Here is a 23,435-nt window from a genome sequence, read left to right as displayed (position 1 = left end):
GCCGGAGCCTCGCAGGAGCGGCGTCAGCTCCCGGTAATTGTCAGCGGGAAGTTGTGCGGCCCGTGTGCACAACACGTCGCAACTTGCGCTGATCTCACCGGTATCTTCACATTGTATTGCCTTACGATACGGACTTGGAGTTATTTGCTATAATTTACTGTTGGGCTATAATCTTACACGTAATTTTGAAAATGGATTTTAAAATCTCTATTGTCTTGAGATAATTCCACTCTGATAGATAATATTATTTACCTAACGTTATCTAGTTATCAAGTTAAATGTAAAGACAATGCTTCGAAATCAGTAGACATAAAATTAAATTAATCGACAAATGACCTTAAATATTAAGTATTACAACATATTTAAGCATAAAGAAGACATTGACAAAGTTATTCTATACAATGTCAATAAAGTTTAAGCCCGCGGCAGAGTCGATCCGACCTCCCTGCTCGAGTAATCGTTAAAAATAATGTAAAGAAAACTCAAGGACTTAAGAAAAAGAGAGAGGAAAAGTTTACAAGTTTCAAAGAAACTCACAATGGCTGTGAAATTAATTTGTGAGAAACATTTTCGAGTGGCCGATCGCCGCCTCGGGTGGCGTGGCGGCGGCATCGCTGCTTCGTCTACAAGTGCTCGAGTTTTTGCTACACATCGGGCCGGACTCGCCATGCTAGCCTGTTTGTATTGACCTCACAATGTCGAGCTATGTTCACTTTAATGGATCTTTACTGCCAGTTTGTTTTATGTAATAAAAAAGATGTGATCATTTTCAACGAACATACTTAATAAGTATTATTGATATCAGATAATAAATATTATTAATTAGACATTACAAATGTTTTGTTTAGAAAAGTCATCACATCTTTGATAGATTTGAAATAAGAAATGCCTTTTTGCGTTATGCCCGATTGTTGATAAAAAATATTAAAAAAAATTATTTAAGTTGGTATGCGGTAGAACTTTACCCGTTGAATTGTGTTAAAATAATGTAAACAATACATTCTGAAATAAAAAATATTGAATTATGAAAATTTTATTTGAACGCAAAATATCAATTGTCAATTTCAAGAAATGAATGAATCATTGGAGACTGCCTTGGTGGCCTAGTTGTATTGGGTGCTCCGTTCTACCACTGCTTTGAGCTCCCCGGTTCAAGTCCCTGGTCGGACAAAGTAATATTTATATTTGTGTTTTGCTGCTCACCGTCAGCCCGGAGTATAAAATTTATGCCCGAAACAGCGATAGGCTCGCACGCTATCACATCGTGGAACGGAACACACTTGGCGAATACCAATTGCCCTTTGCATCACTGCCTACCTTTTCGGAGATAAAGACGCGATGTGTGTTTGTTTTTTGAACAATGGTGAGGTATGATCCCCCTATCGCTAACCAATTCCGCACCTGCACCAAAGTTTTCGCTATTAACATAGTTGACAGACGCACAAACAGCCGGCGGGAGCACTCTCAATGTAAGTTGAAAACTTGCCCGTTTGTGACGGCCGAGGGCGCGGGAGGGGCGCGGGAGGGGCGCTGGAGGGGCGGCCCCTCGCGATTTATGTATATTGTTCATTTTAAATTATTACTTAGCATTATCTATGTAGAACGCTTTTTGCCTTTTGTTAGTTGTCGTGTTAACGCGCTATTCCGCATATTTACGACGTGGCGGAGGTTATGAGTTTACCGCTACCTGTTTTTGTTCGCACTTCATACGACTAAATGTATTCGTAAAGTTGAGCGTATCTTCTCTTAAATAGTTTGATTAGAAATGTAAGAGGAACAGACAAATGTGTTAAGACAACTGATGAATTATAGAATATAGATTTAGTGAGCACAAAATGTCCAAAACTGATAGTACAATACATATTCTAGGAATGATAAGACTACTTAAAATATAATAGGATAGAAAACACTCGGAAGTAAACTGAAAACACTAGTTGCGTCTATCCTAGACATATCAGAATCTGAATAATTGACTTTCGATGCCTTTTCGTATTACTCTTAAATTGTGTATTTTTCGTAACATAGTATCAAAATAAATTGATATACTAAGGTAAAGGAACCGTTGAAGGCCCACCTAATTTTAAAATTTCTATAAAATCGTTTCATGAAAAAATATAAAGAGAACGCTGATTGAATTGCAACATATCACTACTACTACGTAGTATGTATTCGCAACAAATGAAAAAAACAAAAGCCACTGGGCCTTGTTAGGAGGCTGATTTTCGGTCACTACCTTACCATACATTCGTTTTCACTAAGGTCTGTATCGAAACGCTAGACTTTTAACAAAGCGGTCGGCCAGTAGCTCAATTGGGCGTGAACACCGCGCCTGTCTAAACATAGCTCGGTTTTTTATTCCTCCACTCGCACTATTTGCTTTTCATTAGGTTTACAGCGTGTACTCGGTTAGAAGGAGCATGAATTAAAAAAAAAGGTATTAATGGTTGCTTTGGCGACAGTTGAGTAAAGAACAGTAGTCAAATAAATTGATGCAAAATGTAGCATGCAGGCTGGTTGAATGTTTTTCCTTTTTCAAATATCGTGACGCATTTTCGTTTCATCGAGTTTCAAATCACAACGATTCTGAAGAAGTTTCACTTCACAAATGTTTTATTGAGTGTTCTTGGTGGTAGCTTCGCTTGCGTAATGACTCCTTCCTATAAAATAAAAACAATAAAACTTTCTACCAATTGATGTCAACTTCTCACTGCTACATCTATTCAAAATTTCATAAATAGTCCATTATATCTATGGAAGAAAATTGCCAAGATATAAAGCTTATATGTTAATCCAGATCATAATCCATGCGAGTGACAAATTTCATCCAAATCCGTTCAGATGTTTTTGCGTTTACTTTTAACAAACATATAAACATTTCACAAACTTTCGCATTTAAAATATCACTGAGAAGTAAGGCTGTAGGTGGTGTAAATGGTTGTAAGTCGTAAATTGTGGATTTATTCTCAAAAAATTATTGATCTAGTTATATTTCTGTTAGGCTTGGGTTGTAAGGACCAAAGGAGTATCGTGTCATCCCATGATACCCTCGACACAAAGCCTGCATTTCAGTGTGGGGTGATATAAAAAACCTTGTCTTTTTCAATACGATTAGTTGTATTTTTAATCTAGTAGCAGCATGTGTGACTTCGGATTCAAATTCTAAGTCAGGAAAGCTTGTGTTTGAGTTTTTCTAACAAGATTTGCACGGTCCTTATATATTCAAAAGTATTTTTTTTCGCAAAATGCTTAAAATTAATCAATATTAGAATCGAATCAGACAGAGGAAGGTGAGTACGATTACTTGATGGTCACTTACCATCAAGTTTGACTGGTTTAATAAAAGCTCCTTCTACACGGTTAGTAGTTGACTGTATCGTGCACGATGTACATTGTAACGCACTGGCCGTTTGATCCAACCCTCAACAAACATTATATTCCCTTTTGAACGATTTCGGTTGAAATTTGCACAGGGATTTCGTGTACACATATTAATGGTCGGTTGGAATAACCACTCGCTTTGTGCTTGATTTACTTTGAATTTTCTAAATTTTGACATGTATTTTGGTGTTACTGGCATGATGGAATTTAGAGAGAATATTTACTCAATTTATATTACTATAGAGGCAATGTTTGTGATTTATAGGGATAATCTCTGGAAAGTAGAGACGTATCAAAATTAACTTAGTTTCAATTACGGATCGACGTATTTCATATAGATAATTTACTAAAAATCTCAGATTAATTTTCCAACACACGTACCTCTTTTACTTCCGAAGGGGTACGCAGAGATGCAACTTTCGCATCCACTTTGGGTATTTAGTCCCATGATGTGATAACGGTCGAGACTATCGCCATATCGAGCAAGGAATCCGGGTTAATATTGAGTAGAAAAAGACATTATCACTTTGCCCGACCTGGAATTCGAGCCAGAGACCCAATACTAGTAGTTACGCAATACACCTAACCCTTTGAAGTCGTCAAGCAGATTTTCATCTAGTAATAAGAAACTGTTCTTGTAGAAACTTTTATCCGGCACAATACATACACGCGGACGAAGATGCAACTTGATAAAAATGTTATGTAAAGGATTCATAATAATTATCTACTAACTTTAAATTTAGATTAATATTGTTGATCTGATTTTTCATTTTAATACTTTTATTTTTTTTTTTTAATCTAGCGCATGTTGTGGTTGCGTGTTATTCAAATTGCAATTAGTTCAATTTTTTTTGTTGACTTTTTTTGATTTATATGTAATATTGTTAATTTTGTTTGGAATAAATAAAAATAAAAATTATTTCAACAGTGTTTTATCAATGTATGTAATGTAATATGACAATATATCACAACAAATGAATGAACCAATAAATAACCCGGCGACTAGAATCCGCTATCACCAAATATCCCACTTATTAATATTTTCTGTGGACATTAAATCCTACCCGTGGACAAAAAACCGACCCGTTTTGGGAAAGTAAAACAAGCAGAGAAAAGAACCGAAAATTAGGGATTTATTCAACCTATCGGATTCTGGGAAAAATAATTAGAATACTTTTAATTGAAACTAAACTGTTTTATGGCGATAATTTGTTCCCGGCGCGATATTTCGAAGGTCCTGCAGCCTTCTTTGTCATGGAGCGAACCGTTTTGGTCGTATGAAAAGTTACTGTTACAATATATACTTTTAATTTATTACCTAGATGTAAGATTTACATTTAGTTTCCTTATGAGCTGTAAGCCAAAAAGAATTGCCAAAGTATTTAAAAAAAGCGTGTTTAAATATTATAAATAAATATTTTCTAAATACATCAATTTTCGTTTTTCGTTTTGCTTCTTATTTGTGTAGGTCATATTTTTTTGTATGCAGTAATTTGATATTGTATATTCAACGTAATATAGTTATATTATAACAATTAGTGTATCAACCAGTTTTGTGAGGCTATAAATAAAAACATAATGTAGACCAAAAGAACAGTTACTATGAACAGTAAAAGTTTAGTGTATTCTAAAGTTTAGTGTATTCTTAGTAAATTATACTCGAGAGGTTTTCTATAGGAATTTCGAAGGTATGTCAAGTCGCTAATCCGAACTAGATCAGCGTGGTCTAACGCCTAAACCCTCTCAGTAGTAGAGGAGGCCCGTGCCCAGCAATTGCTAGTATACAGGGTTATTTTGAAATTGCGTTAAAAATGAATACCATATTTGTCTTTATGTCTGCTAACACTGACAAAACATTCATAAACAACAAATATTTAAATCAAAAATGCTAGTTTTATTTTTCAGATTTTTATTATTTTGTAGTTTAGTGCGAATGTGGTTTGTGGATTGAGTGTATTCTAACTTAAAATATTATGTTACCGCTGTGACATATTTTCTTAGAGTAATATCAGTATTTTTTTACTGTATTTATTTTTGTCAATATTTATACCTTTTTATTTTATCTACGATTCGAATAACTTCTTGTGAAATGTTATTTTCCAGAAAACTAGTACGTGGTTTCATTTAGTAACGCAATATCAAATTGACCCTGTATAATGCTGGGCTGGTATAACTATGTAATGTATACACGAATCATCTTTTCATATACTTAATGGCGTAATCTTTAAACCCGTAATTCTTTCTTCTGTATTTAGAGTACGTGTCGTTCCAAACTCTGACAGAGCTTTGGTCCCACATGGGCGCAGTGGTTATGGTTGAATCGATGACCAGCGCTCTCGGGTTCGCTTCCCGGCTCGGGCGCCAGCGGAAGGGTAGTAGACGCGTTGGCTTTGGTGTTGGATCCCTGGAAATGGAAATTAATTTTGGTATTGTTAACGGATGTAAAGGGTTCGGGATTTTTGGAACCGAGTGAAATTTCTTCTATTCTGCATACTGATAGGTACCGACACAGATTGAATCAGTTTGGTACGATTACGGCCAAGCCTTCATGAAAGAACTTTGCTTAGCAATGTTATGGTGAGGCTCGTAACTGTTAACACAAGAAGAGAGGTCACTGTATGCCAGTGGGGAAACGTTCATACAACCCGATTCCTACCAGCTTCGCTTTTAGGTTTATTTACGTTTGGCTTAGTTTTTGTTTTCTGTTAAATTGACCTTGATATGTAAACCAAGGCCTTTTTTGCATCAGGATACCTTTAGATTCATTTTACCCTTCGCTTGCGGCATGCCACAGTTTGTCTAAATAGATAACATATCTTATACTATTTCTCTTGTTTTTAACAATAAAGGTTTCCTATACTTCATGTTAGACATCGTTTTAGTATTGAGTGAATAATATTTCCAAGACCAGGTAAGAGCAAAGTGACGTCAAAAAGCGTGTCAATGTCTGCGGGTCAAGACCACATGCCACGTACAGGCTTGAAACCAGTTGCAGTGACACGGGCGTCGAGGCCTGTCACACATCTTATCATTACGCAATTCTTCTAGATGATTCACTTTATTAGAAGACTAGCTATTGCTCACGGCTTCGTCCGCGTGAAATGTTTTTTCCAGGATAAAAGGCCCGCTTTATATAAAGAAGCATATACTCCAGGAAATGTAGCTTCCTATTGGTGAAATACTTTTCAATATCGATTTAGTAGTTTCTGAGCTTTTTATGCGGGCAAGGCAAAGTGACGACACAGCACCTGTTAGTAAGTGGAGTGGAGTCCAATAGAATGTCGACTGACGAGAGATGATTACACACTAACGTCGGCCATTATGACGGGTTTTAACACCTTGTGTATGGTCGCTATCCGGGTGGATATAAAATATATCATTCCACCAGCAAATTAGCTCATTTAAACAAACAAACAGACTCTTCAGCTTTATATATTAGTACAGATTTAATGTAGGCTGTGTCATTGATGCCATCCGCGTGGAATTTTATTTACATTTTTCTTTCCACATCTCGTTAATTTTTTTGTAGCTGATTTTGTTATTCTTTTCTCTCTTTCTTACGCTATTTAGTTGGAAATAAAAAAACATGAATGGATTCTGAGTAGGTTACTAATAAAAAGGTGATTAGTAAGATGAAATTAATTGACATTTATATAACGTTAAAGCATCTAAATCTGTTGAGTCGTTTCTACGTGACATGCAAAAAACAGCTACAATATATTTAAATTGTACATCTGTTAGCAGAAATGCACTGGTCATAACTGCAAATGGATTTTCACACATGAGACCTCCAGGATCAAAACTACAAATAATATAAATATTCATCGGACAGTCTGCATTTAGTTTTTGTGAATGTCCCAAGCCAGATGCCTTACATTATGTGGGGTGTGTTCAAACTTCAGACACGGCTCTCCGGCACGTACGACTACTAAATTATTCTGTTTTGTTGATTTATTGCTAGTTTCAGACGTCGAAATCTTTTTTAGGTTCTGAATTGATCGCCATTTAGTGGCATTATTATATATTTATACTTATAGTCATAAATTTATTATTATTTATATCATCTTGTAACTATATTTTGTTTAAATTTGGGCGCCTGATTCAATAGAAACTCTTTGAAGCGTATTAGTAAGCGTACCTAGGCAAAGTTTATCTTGGCTAGGCTAATTTATAACCCTCACCAGGAAAAATAAACCTGTCGTCCGGTCGTCAAATAAGGAACAAGTTTTTAGTACTGACAAAATTTACATTATGAGGAAAACATAGTGAGGAAACCTGCATACCTTAGAAGTTCCCTATAAGGATTTCCAAGGTATGTGAAGTCTACCAATCCGCACTAGACCAGCGTGGTGGACAAAGACCTAATCCCTCTCAGTAGTATAGGAGGCCCGTACCCAGCATTGAGACATTATAATAATACAGGGCTGATATTTTTGTATAAAGTAACACTAAAGCAAGAAATTAAAAGGAGTCCGTCCACAGCAGTGTTTTTTATTATCCTGGTCGGACTACACATACATTACATGTTACAAGCATAGGTCAACTCTTAGTGCAGCGTAACAAAAGAATCCAATGTCGCTTTCATATTTGGCGTGGCAATGAATTATCGTGAATACAATGTTACCGAAAACGAATTTCGCAAAATTTTGTTACGGGATTATATTTTAAGAGTTTTTTTTTATTTATTTTTTTACCGGCTTGGCTAAGTAACCCCACTACCTAATGGTAAGTGGAGAGATGATTACCCCTTGACAGTCGACACAATTATGCCAGTCTCTTGGAACCGGATATACACAAGCTGATTCCGGAACGCGACACACTTACGTGGACTATGGCGGGTTTTAACACCTTGTGTACGGTGGTCGCTATCCGGGAGGATATTAAATATATACTACCACGAACAACGATCTTTGATCGGTATTTTATTTAGGCTCCAGTCTACTTTATTATTATTATTTATCAAGTAACGTAGACTCGTTTGGGTTAGTAAACGATGCTTATATTTTTGTTAGTAAGGCAATAAACAATGTGTCCACTACTGCATTCTTCATGGCAGAGCATGTATTCTGCAGCAAGGGTTCACATAGGCACAGTCTAGCGTATGTGCACACATGTTTGTACTATTAGTGCTAACTTTAATCTTGCGCATCAGTGACCTACAATTTGCGCATTGTTTACGTAAAAACAGATTTATTTATTAAGAAAGAAACTTTGCTCGGCTAATCGGATTCCTTGTTCCTCATCAATGTCAATGACTTATAAAATAAATAATTTCGCCTTTTAATTGGCAACATTATTAATAAATTATTTACATGAACTAATAACATAATATTTTACTTATGTATTGTTTAATGTGTGCATTAGAATAATTTATGTATGTATGCATAAAATGTAAATTTAATTAACGTAGTTTATGTAAAAAAGCATAATAAAAACAAAGTTCATTGGCAAATATAATAACATTTTATGAATGACCAGTTCATTTTTGTATTATTTTTATTAATTAAGTTTCTTATCAGATTTTTCTTGGAATCTTCTAGAGATCATTGTTGTTAGGCAGATAGCTGATCTTAAAAACCAAGCTAAAAATGCAACTTGCTTGATACACTGTTTAAGCTGACCCCTAAGCCTTCATGAGAGTGGGATAAAAATAAATAGGGATATGTCTTCGAAACGTCAAATTAATCAATTGACGTATTTACTCACCCGTATTTGGCGAAGTTGGTCCACAACATCACCATGCGGTTGATCATGGAGTTCTCTAGATATCTGTGAGGCAGCGGGAAGGAGTGTGGCTTGAACATATAGAACAGTTCGTCAGCATGAGATGCGCCCCTCGTCAGCCCAAACCCTGAGATAATCTTCGGCATGTTTATCGTTCCACTATACTTGAACAGATAGTAGTAAATTGGCTGGTCTGTTGTCCTCGCATACATCTCCGACTCCAAAATCAACGGGAACTTGAAATGCACGTCCGAATACAAATTCACCACGTTCATAATCATTTCATCATCGTCTGATGATGAGAAGTAGTGTCTCTGGAGCCTTTCGGCAGTACAGTTTTTGTCCCAGATGCTTGGAAACTCCAAGTCGGGCTGCAAATTCGTCATGATGTCAATATTCGAATTGTTCTTATAGCTAGTGCCGTAATCCGCTGATACGAAGTATATGCCTTCATTGTCAGTGTATCCTATGATCATGGGGACTTTGGTGTAGTTCCTCTCTTGATAACCTCACTCGGATACTCAGTAATGACCGGCTCAACCCCATCGAGTTCATTTTCCACGCACGGTACAAATATCAGCTCATCAGCCACACAATACTTATCTTCATTATTCAATACACTAATTAATTCTTTGGCAGTCTTATTTGATAGAATACTGTGAATTTCGTAAGGATCGAGAGTGTAGTAACCGAATTTCCTTACTAAAGTACTAGCAGTCTTTAACGGATCGTGTTGTAGACCCCAGGGGGCGAGCGAAGACCCGCTCTGTAGTATTGCCTTATGGAATAAGCCTCTAGCAGCTGGCGAAAGAATCATAAAAGACGTGGAAACAGCGCCTGCGCTTTCCCCAAATAAGGTCACGTTGTTTGGATCTCCACCAAAATTGGCTATATTTTTCTGAATCCACTTCAGAGCTGCTATCTGGTCTTTAAGTCCAGCGTTGCCTGGCGCTTCTTTGATGCCAAGGCAGAGGAAGCCTTCCACACTCAGTCTGTAGTTTATCCCGACAAAAATAACATTATTTTCCGCGAAGAAGTCCCCACCGTATAAAAATGGGGAGGCCGTTCCGCCGAAGAAGCACCCGCCGTGGATGTAGACCATGACTGACAGCTTAGTTCTAGCCTGGACTGGCACGTAGATGTTCAGTTTCAAGCAGTTCGGTTCGCCGATGTAAATGCCCATTGGTTTTTGTGGGCACCACGTGTTTTCGTTCTGGGCGTCCAAGATACCGTCCCATTTTGGAGGTGGAAGCGGTGCCTGAAAATAAAAAAAAATAATTTTATTATCACAATATAGTGATGATTTACTAAAAATAATTTCTCAAATCACAAAAAAAGAATTTGAAGGTATTTACATTTTTTGTATTTATTGGATAGTTATATTTAGTTTGTTATTATTGAACAACAAATATAGACAAGATTTCCGCGTGTATTTTTAAAAGTGAAGTGTTTTCAAGAATACATTAAATATTTATTGAAAGTTGTTGATTTCAAGCCATTGTTTTGATTTTTACGCGGAAACTGAAAATAATTTTGATATACTATCATTTACATTTAAGTCGCTAACGCATATTTATTGTTTTTAAGCTGCGTTTAAAGTTTTTTTTCGCATTTTAACTTTGTTGGTGTTTTTATCAGTTCCCTTAAAAAAATTTTTTTTCTTTATCTATTTAAATCGTTATTATACGACAGTTAATACAGTCCTTGGTTCGATTTACAGGTTAGTAATAAATTTATTTGTGACTAGGTTTTGGCTGTGTGATTTTTTTTCCGGTATAAAAGTCCCGCTTGTCATTTTCATGTGATAAACAGTAGCCTATAGCACTTATGAGTGATGTAGCTTCCTATCAGTGAAAAAACAAAACAATAATTTCGTAGTTCCTGCGATTAGCGCGGTCAAACGATCAAACTTTTCAGCTTTATATATTAGTTTGGAAACTTATAGAGTAGCGCGAATTTACCTTTTTGTCAGATTACCTACCAATTACATAACTGAATAAAAATGAGCGTGGCAAACCGTAGGTAACCTTCGGTCTGGAAGAAATCAGTGCTTGCACAATATTGCCTGAAGGTATACTTATATAGACAAAGTAGCAATAACCCAGACGATATTTCGTATTTGAGTCTAGTAATTAATTTTCAAAAATAGCTGATACTAGACCCCGAAAATTTCGACACGCAAAAATCTTTCATAGTATTTTTTATCTCATTACATGGTCAGATTTAACCAAGTGCTGTCTAATGTTGCAATGTTCAAGGTTCCGGAATAAGTCTGAAGGTCGCGCTTCACAACACTACGAAACAATTGTCCAATCGTAACGTCTGGTGTCTGGGTTGGCCCAAAATAAATTTGGAAGTGTTGCGGGATGCGTTAGGAAAAAGAACTTGCACTGAAAGGTGGGTGAATTTATAAAAGTGATGTTTATTGAAGCAGTCATCTTTGCTTTACTTTAACTTTGTAAAAACTCAAATATTTTTTCTAATTTCGAATCGAAATTTTTCATTGTTTTAATAGGTGCTATTTTTACTTTAATTGATGTGTTAAACCTGTTCCTTTAATTTGTGATCTAATATAGATAGATAGATATAATGTTAATGCTATTTCACGAGGAAAAGTTAAATTGTAACACCTTATTTCTAACACTGAAGTGCTTCTTAGTTCTTATAAATTACGAAAATCTTAGCTATATAACTGGTTTGAAGCACCCCGTAATAAGCAAAAACGCTGAACAAGAATACAGTAAATATTCTCTTCCTTAATTTAATATTGGCAATTTATACAAGAAAAAATTAAATGTCAATAACAGATAATGTAACGTTCATAACATATGCACCAGCTCGGAATGTAATAAAAAAATAATACAAATACTCGGTTTTGGCCCTAAACGACGTGACTCCTGGACGGAGCAAAGAATAGGTCCCCGGCTATAATAGTTTCGTCAGAAAGATCGTAAAAAGGTCCTCCAAGGGACCACGGGAGCCCGATTCGGTCCTCCTACAGCCGCCTCTGCAAATACCTAATTTTCCATCCCGTTAAAATGTTCTAAGAAGCATTTTAGTTCATGATACATATTCTATAATTGATACAAAGGCTATTTTGTAGTTAAAACAATTAGTATTCATAAAACTATTTATCATTTCTGTTGCAATCTAGTGATACGAGTTTAATCAGTAAAACATTTGATTATACGGTTGTGTTTTTATTTAAAATTTATATTAAAAACTGCAAGCAATCGTCTATTACTTTAGTGACGGCATACATGAGCTAAAGACTGGGTGTTGGATTGGTTTTCCTAATTTCAATAACTATTTTTGCGTGTTTCATCCATGTGTAAACTATAAATGTATTATTTGTGATTACACAAAATTCTCAAGTAAACTTTCGCTGTCTCACCTATTGACTGGTGTGAGAAACAGCCAAAGGACCTTCTGTTTAAAGGAAGGGGTGTAGTATGGCGGGGTTTTATTCTCTACGACGGTTTAGACTGGAAATTCGGCAGAAATTTGTAAATGGATTTCTCCGAGTTAAAGAGTCACAGTCTATTTGCTGTGTCTGGACTAGGACGCTTTTACTTCCTATTTCTTTTTCTAGGTGCTATGAATCCCTTCTAGACGAATTACGGCCAGGGCGGCCAAGCTCAACGGAGTTCAGCCAGGTACGCAGGAGATATAGTGGACAAGTGTCTGCGCAATAAGCAGGTGTCATCTCTATTCTTTCCCCCTCAAAGGCTGGTGAGATAGCAATCCGACATGAGCGGAGAGAAATCAGGCACAGAACCAGCTTTAAGTCCTTTCCTGGTATCATTCCGCTAACTTCCTGACACTCCGAAACAGTCACAGCCTAGGCTAGCTACAGTCACAGATAGCCTTGGTATATAATATGTATATAACTATGCGGATATCGACAAAGTTGTTATAATTTGCTTAAATAGTTAATAGTTGATTATAGTAGAATAAACGATAGCATTTATCATAAGTTAAGATGGCAGCCACCTTTTTTTTGCAAACGACAATGTCATTAGCATATCGTATCAACAAGAAACTTCGAGACTATCGCCAGAATTAACCATGCTATGGATTATAACGATTAATGCTTGTAGGTTTAAAAAAAATGTGTTTTTCCTATTCCTAATGATTTCTTATGTTCACGCGAAGATTAGATATCGAAATGAAACTGGTTTTCGGATTTTATCACGGTTTTTATATTATAAGTAATTTTCTCTCTACGTTTCGAATATTGCAGCATTCATGGTCACGGGGCAAACTGAGGTGTTGGTCATCCGAAAAGACATCTTACAGTTTGAAAAAATTACTTCTTTACTATTCAGCAGGCCCTACAACTGTATGTAGAGCCACAAATATAATTTGTATATTTGGAACGCAAACTCTATTTCTACTTGTGATTCGTAAAGATACCACTGATTACTGGTGGTAGGTACCGCCGCAATGTCTACTTTTACCGCCAAGCAATAGTGTGAAGTCACTGTTGTGTTCCAGTTTGAAGGACATAGTAGCCAGTGTAACTACTGGACATAATAAGACTTACATCTCATGTGTTAGGATGGCGAACGCAGTGGAATACCAAATAATATTTTGTAATTCAAGGTGTTGGATAGTATTTCTACTGTATATGCGTGGCCGTATCGCTTACCATCAGGCGAACGGCAAGTTTATCTCGTCATTCAAAGCAATTAAAAAAAAAAGATCATATTAAATTATAATAAAAACATCTTCATGTTCGGTATTATGCATTTAACAGGATCTTAGTAGAACGTTGATTATTCAAATTATTACTTTATTTGCGGAGTCTATGTTAATCGAAGTTTACCTTGAAATAAACGTTATTAATTTGTATATAAATTACAATTTGTTGTTATTACGATGGCTGGTATTTATGTTATATAATTATTTATTAATTAAGTTATAATGTTAAACTTGCACGGGACTATAAAATATTATGTACCCCGCTTTATTGTTGAATGTTGCTAATTTAATATTAACATAAATAATCTTATAGTGTTAATGTATCTTACTTCTTATACTCGTTATACTCATACTATATAGTAATATATAGTATGTAATATTACAAATGCAAAAGATTATGACATTTTTGTGTTTGAATATTTATTAGAAGTAAACTCAGAAACTGCTGAAACGATTTCGATGCAATTTGGCAAACACGTGGATCATTTCCTGGATTAAAACATATATTACTTTTTATCCCATTAAATTACTTCTGTAAGAAATAAATGGTTATTAATATCTGATTTTTTAATTAGATGTCGCCGGTCAGTGTTGAAGGGCTAAATTACTTCTATAGGCAACAAATTATTTTTATTATGTGATTTTCTAATAAGATGCCTACCGGCTTCCCTTTCGTAATTTATATAAAATCTAATTATCATCAGAATGATTTGCAGACCACATTTATGTATGTTAGTACCTACGTATATATTGTGTTGGGTTCCTTTTCGAAAAAATTTCACACTCCGCCCCTAGTTTCAGCATTCTTCAGATGGCTACAATGGTTCAAGGTCTTTTTTGATTTTTTTCTTTCGGGTGAAGCCAGGAGCAAAACCTAGTTAACAATATTGTTGGTGGACCTTGGACTTTGTCACAGAGAAGTGGATGCTTTTAAATCAAATATGATTTTAATGATTCTTTTGTATTAGGTGTTGTGTTTATTTCTCATCATTATAACAACAAAAGCAAGTTACATTATTTTTAACCGACTTAAAAAAGGGAGGAGGTTCGATTTTGACTGAGTGAACCGATTTCGATGATACTTTTTTATTTGAAAGCTGGTACTTCCCGTGTGGTCTAGTTTAGATAAATGTACGATAACTAGCAATTGTAATTAGTCATCGACTCCGAGATAATGTTAAATATTTTTTTGGTTTTTAGTGTTTTTTGAAGGCGGTATAATTTTTTTTAATAAGTTCTTTTGTGATAGTAATTATAATTAATGCGAATATTAGTTGGGAGTTGAGATGTTGTCAAATTTAAGTCTGCATCTTAAGCTCGCCGCTATTAAATATATTGAATTGTAAAAACATCTCATGGCTCAAGTTAAGCGCAGTCTTGTACTACGCAGTACTTTGCAATTCAAAGTTCTAGATACTGTTCTGGTTATAAGCGGTTATATTTCTTACGATCAGACGAGCGAGCTCGTTTTGTTATACAATTCCAATAAAAAACCATTGACATTCGAAGTGGCTTTCGAACCCAGGACCTTCCGTTAATACTCCGTATTACACAGTCCGAAAATGTCAATATTTAATTACTGCATTGAGTTCAGTCTCAAGGCCGTAAGGTCAATATGCGGTCGTATACAAGTTATAACGAACAAGTCTCCAGATACTACGTATAACGTTACGTAGAATGACTTAGTTAATTTGTGTTTTTCGCAATAGTTTTTTTTGATATGACGCAATTATAGTGTAGGTTTACACGGAGAGTCATAACTATAAAGTGGCCTGGCCCCCAACTTGAGGTGGCCCCCGACCTGAGGACTTGCCTCCGGGCCCTGGGACATAATCTTGAGGTTGAGGCAATTTGACAGAATTGACCAACGATTTCGAAAAACTTAAAATATAGTCTTCAAAATCGTTTGCCATTTGACTTATAAAAAGATACCCGAATTTTGTATTCTTTTCATGAATATGACACGGGTGTAGGTACAGCACTAAATCGATAAAACTTACCTGAAATCGATTCCTCTCGTCAACAGTTCCGTAAGGTATGCCGAGGTACTCATAGAACTTGCCGTTCTCACTGACCCTGCCCCGGATGAGCCCGCTGCTGATCCTCACCACAGGCGCTGGCAGTCGCACCAGGTTCGCTGCAATCAGCGACAGCAATGCCAACCACTTCATATCTAACTAATTGCACTAGGTGGCCATTTTGCGTTCAAGTTCTTTAAAATTCAAGTTTTCAATTTAGAACACCGATAACGCGTGTTGTTTCTGCAAAATAAAATTTGAATATTATTTTTTTTTATTTTTTGTTTCTTGCCAGTTATGTTTTTGTTTGCGTACAATTAAGTTCCTCTTGACATAATATAATATTATTTATAAATAAAATATTATAATAATTGATATGCCAGTCTTGGTAATATTGACATAATCTATTTAATTAATTCAAAGGTTATATCGAATTTACATTTGTGATTTTCCAAGTTATCCTTGTTATTTCACTGCACAATACGCGTCTGCACTAACGTAAGGTCACAACAACTATGAGTTCTGCGTTTATTGTGTAGCTGAATGTTAGTGATATCTAGGTCCGCTCTTTATTTTTTTTCAGTTCTCTTTTCTTTTGATTTTAAGAATTTTCATCCTGATATGTACTGCAAATATTTTTCCATAATATGTAACATCGTATAAAGACTATTGCATGCGAGGTACGATATCGCTCTGAGGTCCCATGTTCGAATCCTGGGTCGTGTAAAGTAATATTTTGTTTCTATGCCCAGTATCAGATCGGGAGTTCGGAATGCACCTCTGCCTATTCTTTTGAGGATTGAAGCGTGATGTGTATATGTTTATGAACTGTGAAGGTAATTATTTTGAAGATCGGTCGTCTTGTTTGTTTATGCGTAGTATTAAGGTCGTGCAATGACTCCGTTAGGAGCTACAAGATAAAGCAACTAGGTCGAAATGTTAACTTTTATTGTGTCATTGTATGTTACGAATACACACACACAAAATGACGCATATATACCTGAAGGGGTAGGCACAGGTGTATCCCCGGCAATCACTTGCCAACTGTGTTCCGTCCCATGATGTGATAGGGGGCGAGTCCATCGCCATATCGAGCATAAATTCCAGACTCCGGGCTGATACTGAGCAGAAAAACCCAAATATCACTTTGCCCGACCCGGGATTCGAACCCAGGACCTCAGAGCGCTATTGTACCGGACATGTACAACTACGCCACCAAGGCAGTTACGAACACATATTGTATATTCATAAAACCATTGGCGAATACTTTTTATAACTCTTCAACTGATCCATTGTACTTAGATGAGTTAACAATTTAATTGAAGCATCAATCAGTTTCAAAATAATTGTGTATGAGGCGATAGACTTGTTCGATTATATTCAGTGGTGTATCAAAAGGACCAATATATCTATTTTATAATGATCTTTACGCAGTCAGATATTTTTTTTTTGCCGGCAAATATGACCATACTGCACATGATGGTAAGTGGAGTGGGGTCCAATACAAAGTCGACTGGCGAGAGATGATTACCCCTCAGCAGTCGACACAATTATGCCGGCCTGCTGGAACCGGATATACACAGGCTGATCCCGGAACGCCGAACTTATGTGAGCCACTATGATGGGTTTTTACACCTTGTGTACGATGATCGCTATCCGAGGGGATATAAAATACATCCTACCACCAGCGAAGAACGTAATTTCTATTATTACATTGCAGTAGTTATCTAAGTCGTATTGATTTCTTTACTGATATTTATAAATTTAGCTAATGTTTTTGATATACAACATGTTCAACTTGCAATTCCCTGCGATAATTTTTCCTTTTCATTGTAATCGCGAAGGTACAAATCAATGTACGTATAATTGGTTATGGAAACTAATTTGATGTATATAATTTATTCACGTGACTTAATTACTGTCGAAGGTGTTACGATGGTCAGGTGTTATAATTGGTATAATTAAAACCATTGACATCCGCATAATGCCTTCACATCGCTTTACAGAACAACAATCAATAATGTTTAAAACCGGCTAAAGATTTTTAGAAACGTTTTTATACACCATTTAATAGACAATCGTGTTTTATTACTAAGTGATAAAAAACGATTTTTGTAACAAAAAAGGTTGGCTGGTAGAATTCCTAAGGTGTTAAGTCCGTCCGTTGTATAAAAAAGTGAGTGAATAATTAAATACCTACAACATAATGATTTCTTATGTTTACGACAATAAAAAAACGAGGTTTTAAAAAAAAAAATTGTATTTATAAAATATAGCTACTTACATATTGTATGACATCATTAAGCCAAGATTTTGAAAACTAGATTTTGTTGACACAGCGTAGTGTTGAAAATCGCAAAGCAACGTTAACTCGCTTGTTTTTTTAATCTTTTCTCACATAGTTATGTTACAATCAGAGAATTATCGAACCGATAACCATTAATCATAGAAACCTTGACGCCAAAGATAAATTATCAGCATGTCAAGTTATAAACATTTTGTATATTGCATGTTTTATGACATTTATTATTGTTTATTTAGTATTATTTTTTGTTGCGGACTCCCCTTGTTAAAGCCCTTCTTTAGGGCAATATGCAGCGTAATTATTCTCTATGAAATAAAATGATTAATATGACCCTCCAAAATGTTATACACTATTTAGATACTGTCAATATTAATATGAAAATGAAACATAGCACCTAATATGTTCTCTCAATGAATATAGTTTGCGGTACACGCAAGTAGGTATGAAAACCTACACAACTCATCAACAGTTAATAAAAATATAAAAAAAGTTGTATATTTGTATAATGTAGGTAGATATTGTAATTTTGTCTTTGCGGGTGACCAACACCTCAGTCCCCCTTGTGACCTCAAAGGTTGCAAAGTCGAAATGTCGGGAGAAAATGGTAATATAAAAAGCCGCGATAAAATTCCGTAAAATAGTTTAATTTAAGGTATGAAAATATATCTCATTTATCCGAGCTGAGTTAAATATAACTTAGCTTAATACTTGTTCTGCAACGCACTAAGCGATCGACGTATTTTTCTAATCATTGAATTATGTAGGTACAGGCTATTAACAAATAACTATGACATTATAATTATATTATTATTGAATTAAAGGTACTTATGTTTTTTTATGGTAATTATTGTAAATTATTCCAATTCCAATTCGTATAATAATTACTTTTAACATTCGCAATTTAATAAAAAAAGTAAGTAAAGGATTCAATTATGGACACCGAATTACACCTCGGGGTGGATATGTTGGAAGCAGAATAACTGGCAGTAATCACTGCAACAAGTTAGTTGTGTATTCTCCGAGTGGTCGCATGCATATGCATGAGGTTAGTTATCATGCAAACAAGCCTCATGCGCTTATCGCCCGCCGTGATGCATCGCTCTACCCTACTTATTGTATGGATTGCTTTGTACATTGCAAATGTCATTTAAATAGGGACAGAACTTACAGGAAAGGGAATTGTCTTAGCATTTAGTTACATTAGACTATGATATATGGTAATGGCCGATTTAAACTAAATTAACTTAACCCTTAAATTAAATTAACCCAATCGCTATCTTCGGATAAATAGCGAAAACGGACCAATTAAAATAAAATTTGTTTGCCTTGCTTACAGATTTATTTTAAAAAAGTTTATTTTCAGCAATGCGTATGCATAAACAGAGGAACTCAGACACGGAAACCGACCAGAAAAGATGCTCTGAGCCACTGAAAAAAATTAAAATGGAAATGGTTTGCCCATGTGGCACATGTGAACAATTGATGTCCAACTATTGGGGAAAGCTCGATGAAATTAAAAAGATAACAGCTGAAAACTGGTCATAAGAAGCTAAAGATAGAAAATTATGAAGTAAAATTATAGAGGTCTTTACTCGAAAACAAAGGAAATAAAAAGTGAAATAATAAATCAATAATTATCGAGATTAATCTGCAATCGCGTATTGAAATCTGACGTAAATTTACTACAGAATACTCAACTGTTTTGTTAATTTGTAAGGTCAATATAGACTCTAGTAGCTTTAATATTTACTTGTAACAGAACATCGAGCATTCGCCGTTTTTAAATTTTATCAAACTATACTTTTATGCACAACAATTGATGATTAGTTGTACTACCTACTTTTAAAAATCAATGACTGTATTGGTGTATCATTTTATCAAGCAAAGGCGCGAGTGCGGGCAACCCAGAGTGAGTGAACTCCAGGTTAATGCTGACTCGCCTTGAACATTACGTCGAACGTAGAGCATTCGCAGGAATGGTACATTACATGGAAATGCTTTTGGAAGCTTCCTTTACCTGTATTGTACCATTCATAAGAACGGTACTTTACATTGTAGTGCTCAGGCAAATGCTCCAGTCTACACGCAGAGTTGTCAATATTGATATTGTTCAGTCTATTTTCTATTCTAAATATGCACTGCGCTGCGCTAGGGGAGACATTTGTTGCGTCCTTACCACTACAATTCCCTGTGTACTGAACACCCCAAAACAGAAATATAATGCTCGGCTGGCTAAAATATCCTTCAATGCGGAACGTCTATTTTCTCACTCTGGCTCAACTGGCGTGCTCTTACCAAATTAATTAACTACTGTCAACGGCGTAATCTCAGTTTACGGCACAATTAACTCGGAGCTATTGTTTATTGTTATTGATCTCGATGCCTTTCGACTGTATGAATATTAGTTATAAATGTTCTGGATGATTAATTGTTGCGACAGTGTGTTATGAAGTATATAACAGGATAAGAACGTATATGCGGTAAAGCCCGGTAGATGCTGTTAAAGTCACGTGAATGATGTATACTTTGTAGATTATTTTCTATATATACAAACCGCAACAAAACTGCGTGCATAATACAATTGACGTCAGAAATAGACGGAACGTGTCTGCCTACGACCTCCCACATAACGATAATTAATCCCAATGCCTAACATGCTAATAAATTGATTTACGTGACGTTAAAGATCTATTAGGCAACGATTAGACATAAATAGACAGTTATAAGTGTATTGCTATTTCGCAACGGGGTTTCTGGCGCTGAACTGTTTGGGGTGGACTATTTAGAAAAATATTAGCTTTTCCTCGCAGTTCCGCTCGCGTTATGAAGACGAAAATACGTTATATTTTTCAGGAATGATGCAGCTTCTTATTATTACTTTAAGCAAGCTGATGGCGTTATCGATGTTGAAGATTCTTCATATTACTTTTATTATGATAAGTCTATTGCTACGATATGTCATTTTCATACATAACGTTAGTGTTAACGATTGTAGGAAGGGGGCCTTGTCTACGCCCCAGGCTTATTTTAGAAACTGGTAGCAGTTCGTAGTCGGTGTAGACCGACTTCGACGGAAAATTAAAAAAAAAAATCATGGGCATGGAAAATCTTTTCATAGGATAATCTTATATTTTTCAATTGACATACCAATGTTAAATTTTATCCCAAAAAAAGATTCTAAGCGGGCGTCCTGCTGCACTGCTTATCCTACTTTGAAAAGGGAATATTCGGTGATTCAATGTATTTAACCCTTAACAAATGATAGTAAACCTAATGTGGTATCTTCGTGTATCAAGTTTTAAGGATATTGGTCTGAACTGAGTACAATACGCGCAAAGGAAGCGCGTCCGCATTGCAAACATGTGGAAACACCAGAACAATTTGCTACAGCCGTTGTGAAATACACGCGTAATTACTAAGCATAGCTATTAATAGATTGACTCTTTGGTTTAGATCAGATCCTGGGTTAATTTCTAGGGGTTATACTGAGCAGGTTTCTCTTACCTATGTTGAAGTAGGTGGTCGGTTGTAAAAATAAATCAAATCGTTATTGTTTCGCGATTATCTTGCTTTATTGTCCCTAAAGTATTATTTTAGAACAGATTGCCTTATATTATTATGACGTGGGGTCGGCACATAATACATAATCAAGTATTTTTTTTTTGCACAAATTCTAGACCCCGGGTTGATACTCAGTAAAAAAAACAAATATCACTGCCGACTCAGGAATCGAACCCGAGACCGGGGCATTGCAGTCGTACCGTAATACAACTACGCCACCGGGGCATCTCGGAATCTAATATAATATTTTTTATAAATAACTCCCACGTGTCACGCCATTAATGTATCGTCGGGGATCGAACACGCGACCTTGTACTCGCAAGGCCGCTGTCACCCACTTTACTGACCTAGCAACGATTTGTATAACCAGTTTCCAATCGGTATGCCATTGAGTGTTATTTTTGACTATATACGTAGTAACCCAAATAATCGTTATCCATTATGGTATTATGGTAACAGTGGCTGGTGAACATACTTGCATTTCAGTAGGTGGTAGGTCGATTCAAGCAAGTTATTTGACTGATGGTAAATACCCTGACCGCATGCTTAGTAGCAACACCATATAAAATATATATTACTACATTGAAATAAAACTATTTTGCGGATTTTATATAATAATTTTCTCCTGACGTTTAGAAGACTTTGCAACCTTTGAGGTCAACTGCAAAATAGTTTTATTTCAATGTCTAATATTCGCGTAAACATAAAAAATCATAGATATTTCAACTTTTTACATTATACATAATAGCCCTTATATTGGCTTCAATGTCCTTAAAATAGTCACACGATAGGATATGCTAGGAGGTACAAATATACACACATTTATATACCACAATATATGTAGTTCATTGGACATTTTCCGACAGGAAACCAGACACAACATATAGGTGCTACTTATATGAAATGCGGTTTGCAAATAGTTCCAATGATAATTAGATTTTACATAAGTTATGGAAGGGAAGCCGGCAGGAATCAGGTTATATCGAGCCTTCGCCCTTGTTATTTAAGCAGTCTATACGAGACTTAGTTAGAAAAATGTAAAACGCGGAAATGAATAACTATATTTATAAATAACTAGCTGACCCGACAGACGTCCAGGGGCCTTATTCTCTATCGCGCACGTTATTTTGACAGTGTGTAACAAGCACGTAACACAACGCATCATGTTTAGGACTATAGAAATTTGGCTTACAGAATACCATTCCACGCACATTTCTCGAAGATAACATGACACGGCCGCGTTACGCGTTTACACTATCATAGAGAATAAGGGCCCTGTCTTAACTATGTATGCACGCGCGCATTCTGTCGATCGCTAACAGTTATTTCAAACCACTGACAGTTATGTAAAATTAAAATTGTCGTTAAGTTTTCTTAAATTTTCTAATTTTTCTTTCATAAGAACCTTCTCCTGACAATAACAAACATAACAAAAAAAATATATCGTGAAAGCGGTCCAGCCGTTCACGCGTGATGGCGTGACCAAGGGAAATAGGGATTCATTTTTATATATATAGATGTAATAGGTACGTTTGACAGTTTTAAGGTTTAGTGAGGCATGCGGTTGGTATTGGTCTCTGACGGTATTTTTGAAAAATTATTTCCTCTTAAATATATCTATCTTTATCTTTAATAAAAAAGTATTTGATTACTAAATACTTGTCATAATTATTATTTACTGTCTTTTGCTTCTTACCTACAGTTTTTAGTTTAGACAGATATATACCTAAAAAATCAGGTATTTT

At 35.6% G+C, this 23,435-nt stretch overlaps 1 protein-coding gene across 1 annotated transcript; it reads right to left on the bottom strand.

Annotated features, from left to right (window-relative positions):
• Positions 1 to 1,017: 1,017 nt before the first annotated feature.
• Positions 1,018 to 16,369, bottom strand: LOC115450440 (cholinesterase 1). Its single transcript, XM_030178455.2, is given in 5 exon segments — positions 1,018 to 5,782; positions 9,085 to 9,601; positions 9,604 to 10,360; positions 15,807 to 16,067; positions 16,264 to 16,369. Coding segments are annotated over 4 exon segments (1,656 nt in total). The 5' UTR covers positions 15,978 to 16,067; positions 16,264 to 16,369; the 3' UTR covers positions 1,018 to 5,571.
• Between the last annotated feature and the right edge of the window lie 7,066 nt (positions 16,370 to 23,435).

The sequence above is a fragment of the Manduca sexta genome, chromosome 16 (genome assembly GCF_014839805.1).
Source record: "Manduca sexta isolate Smith_Timp_Sample1 chromosome 16, JHU_Msex_v1.0, whole genome shotgun sequence".
NCBI classification, from domain to species: Eukaryota; Metazoa; Arthropoda; class Insecta; order Lepidoptera; family Sphingidae; genus Manduca; species Manduca sexta.
This window is presented reverse-complemented; position numbering and strand designations above follow the sequence as displayed.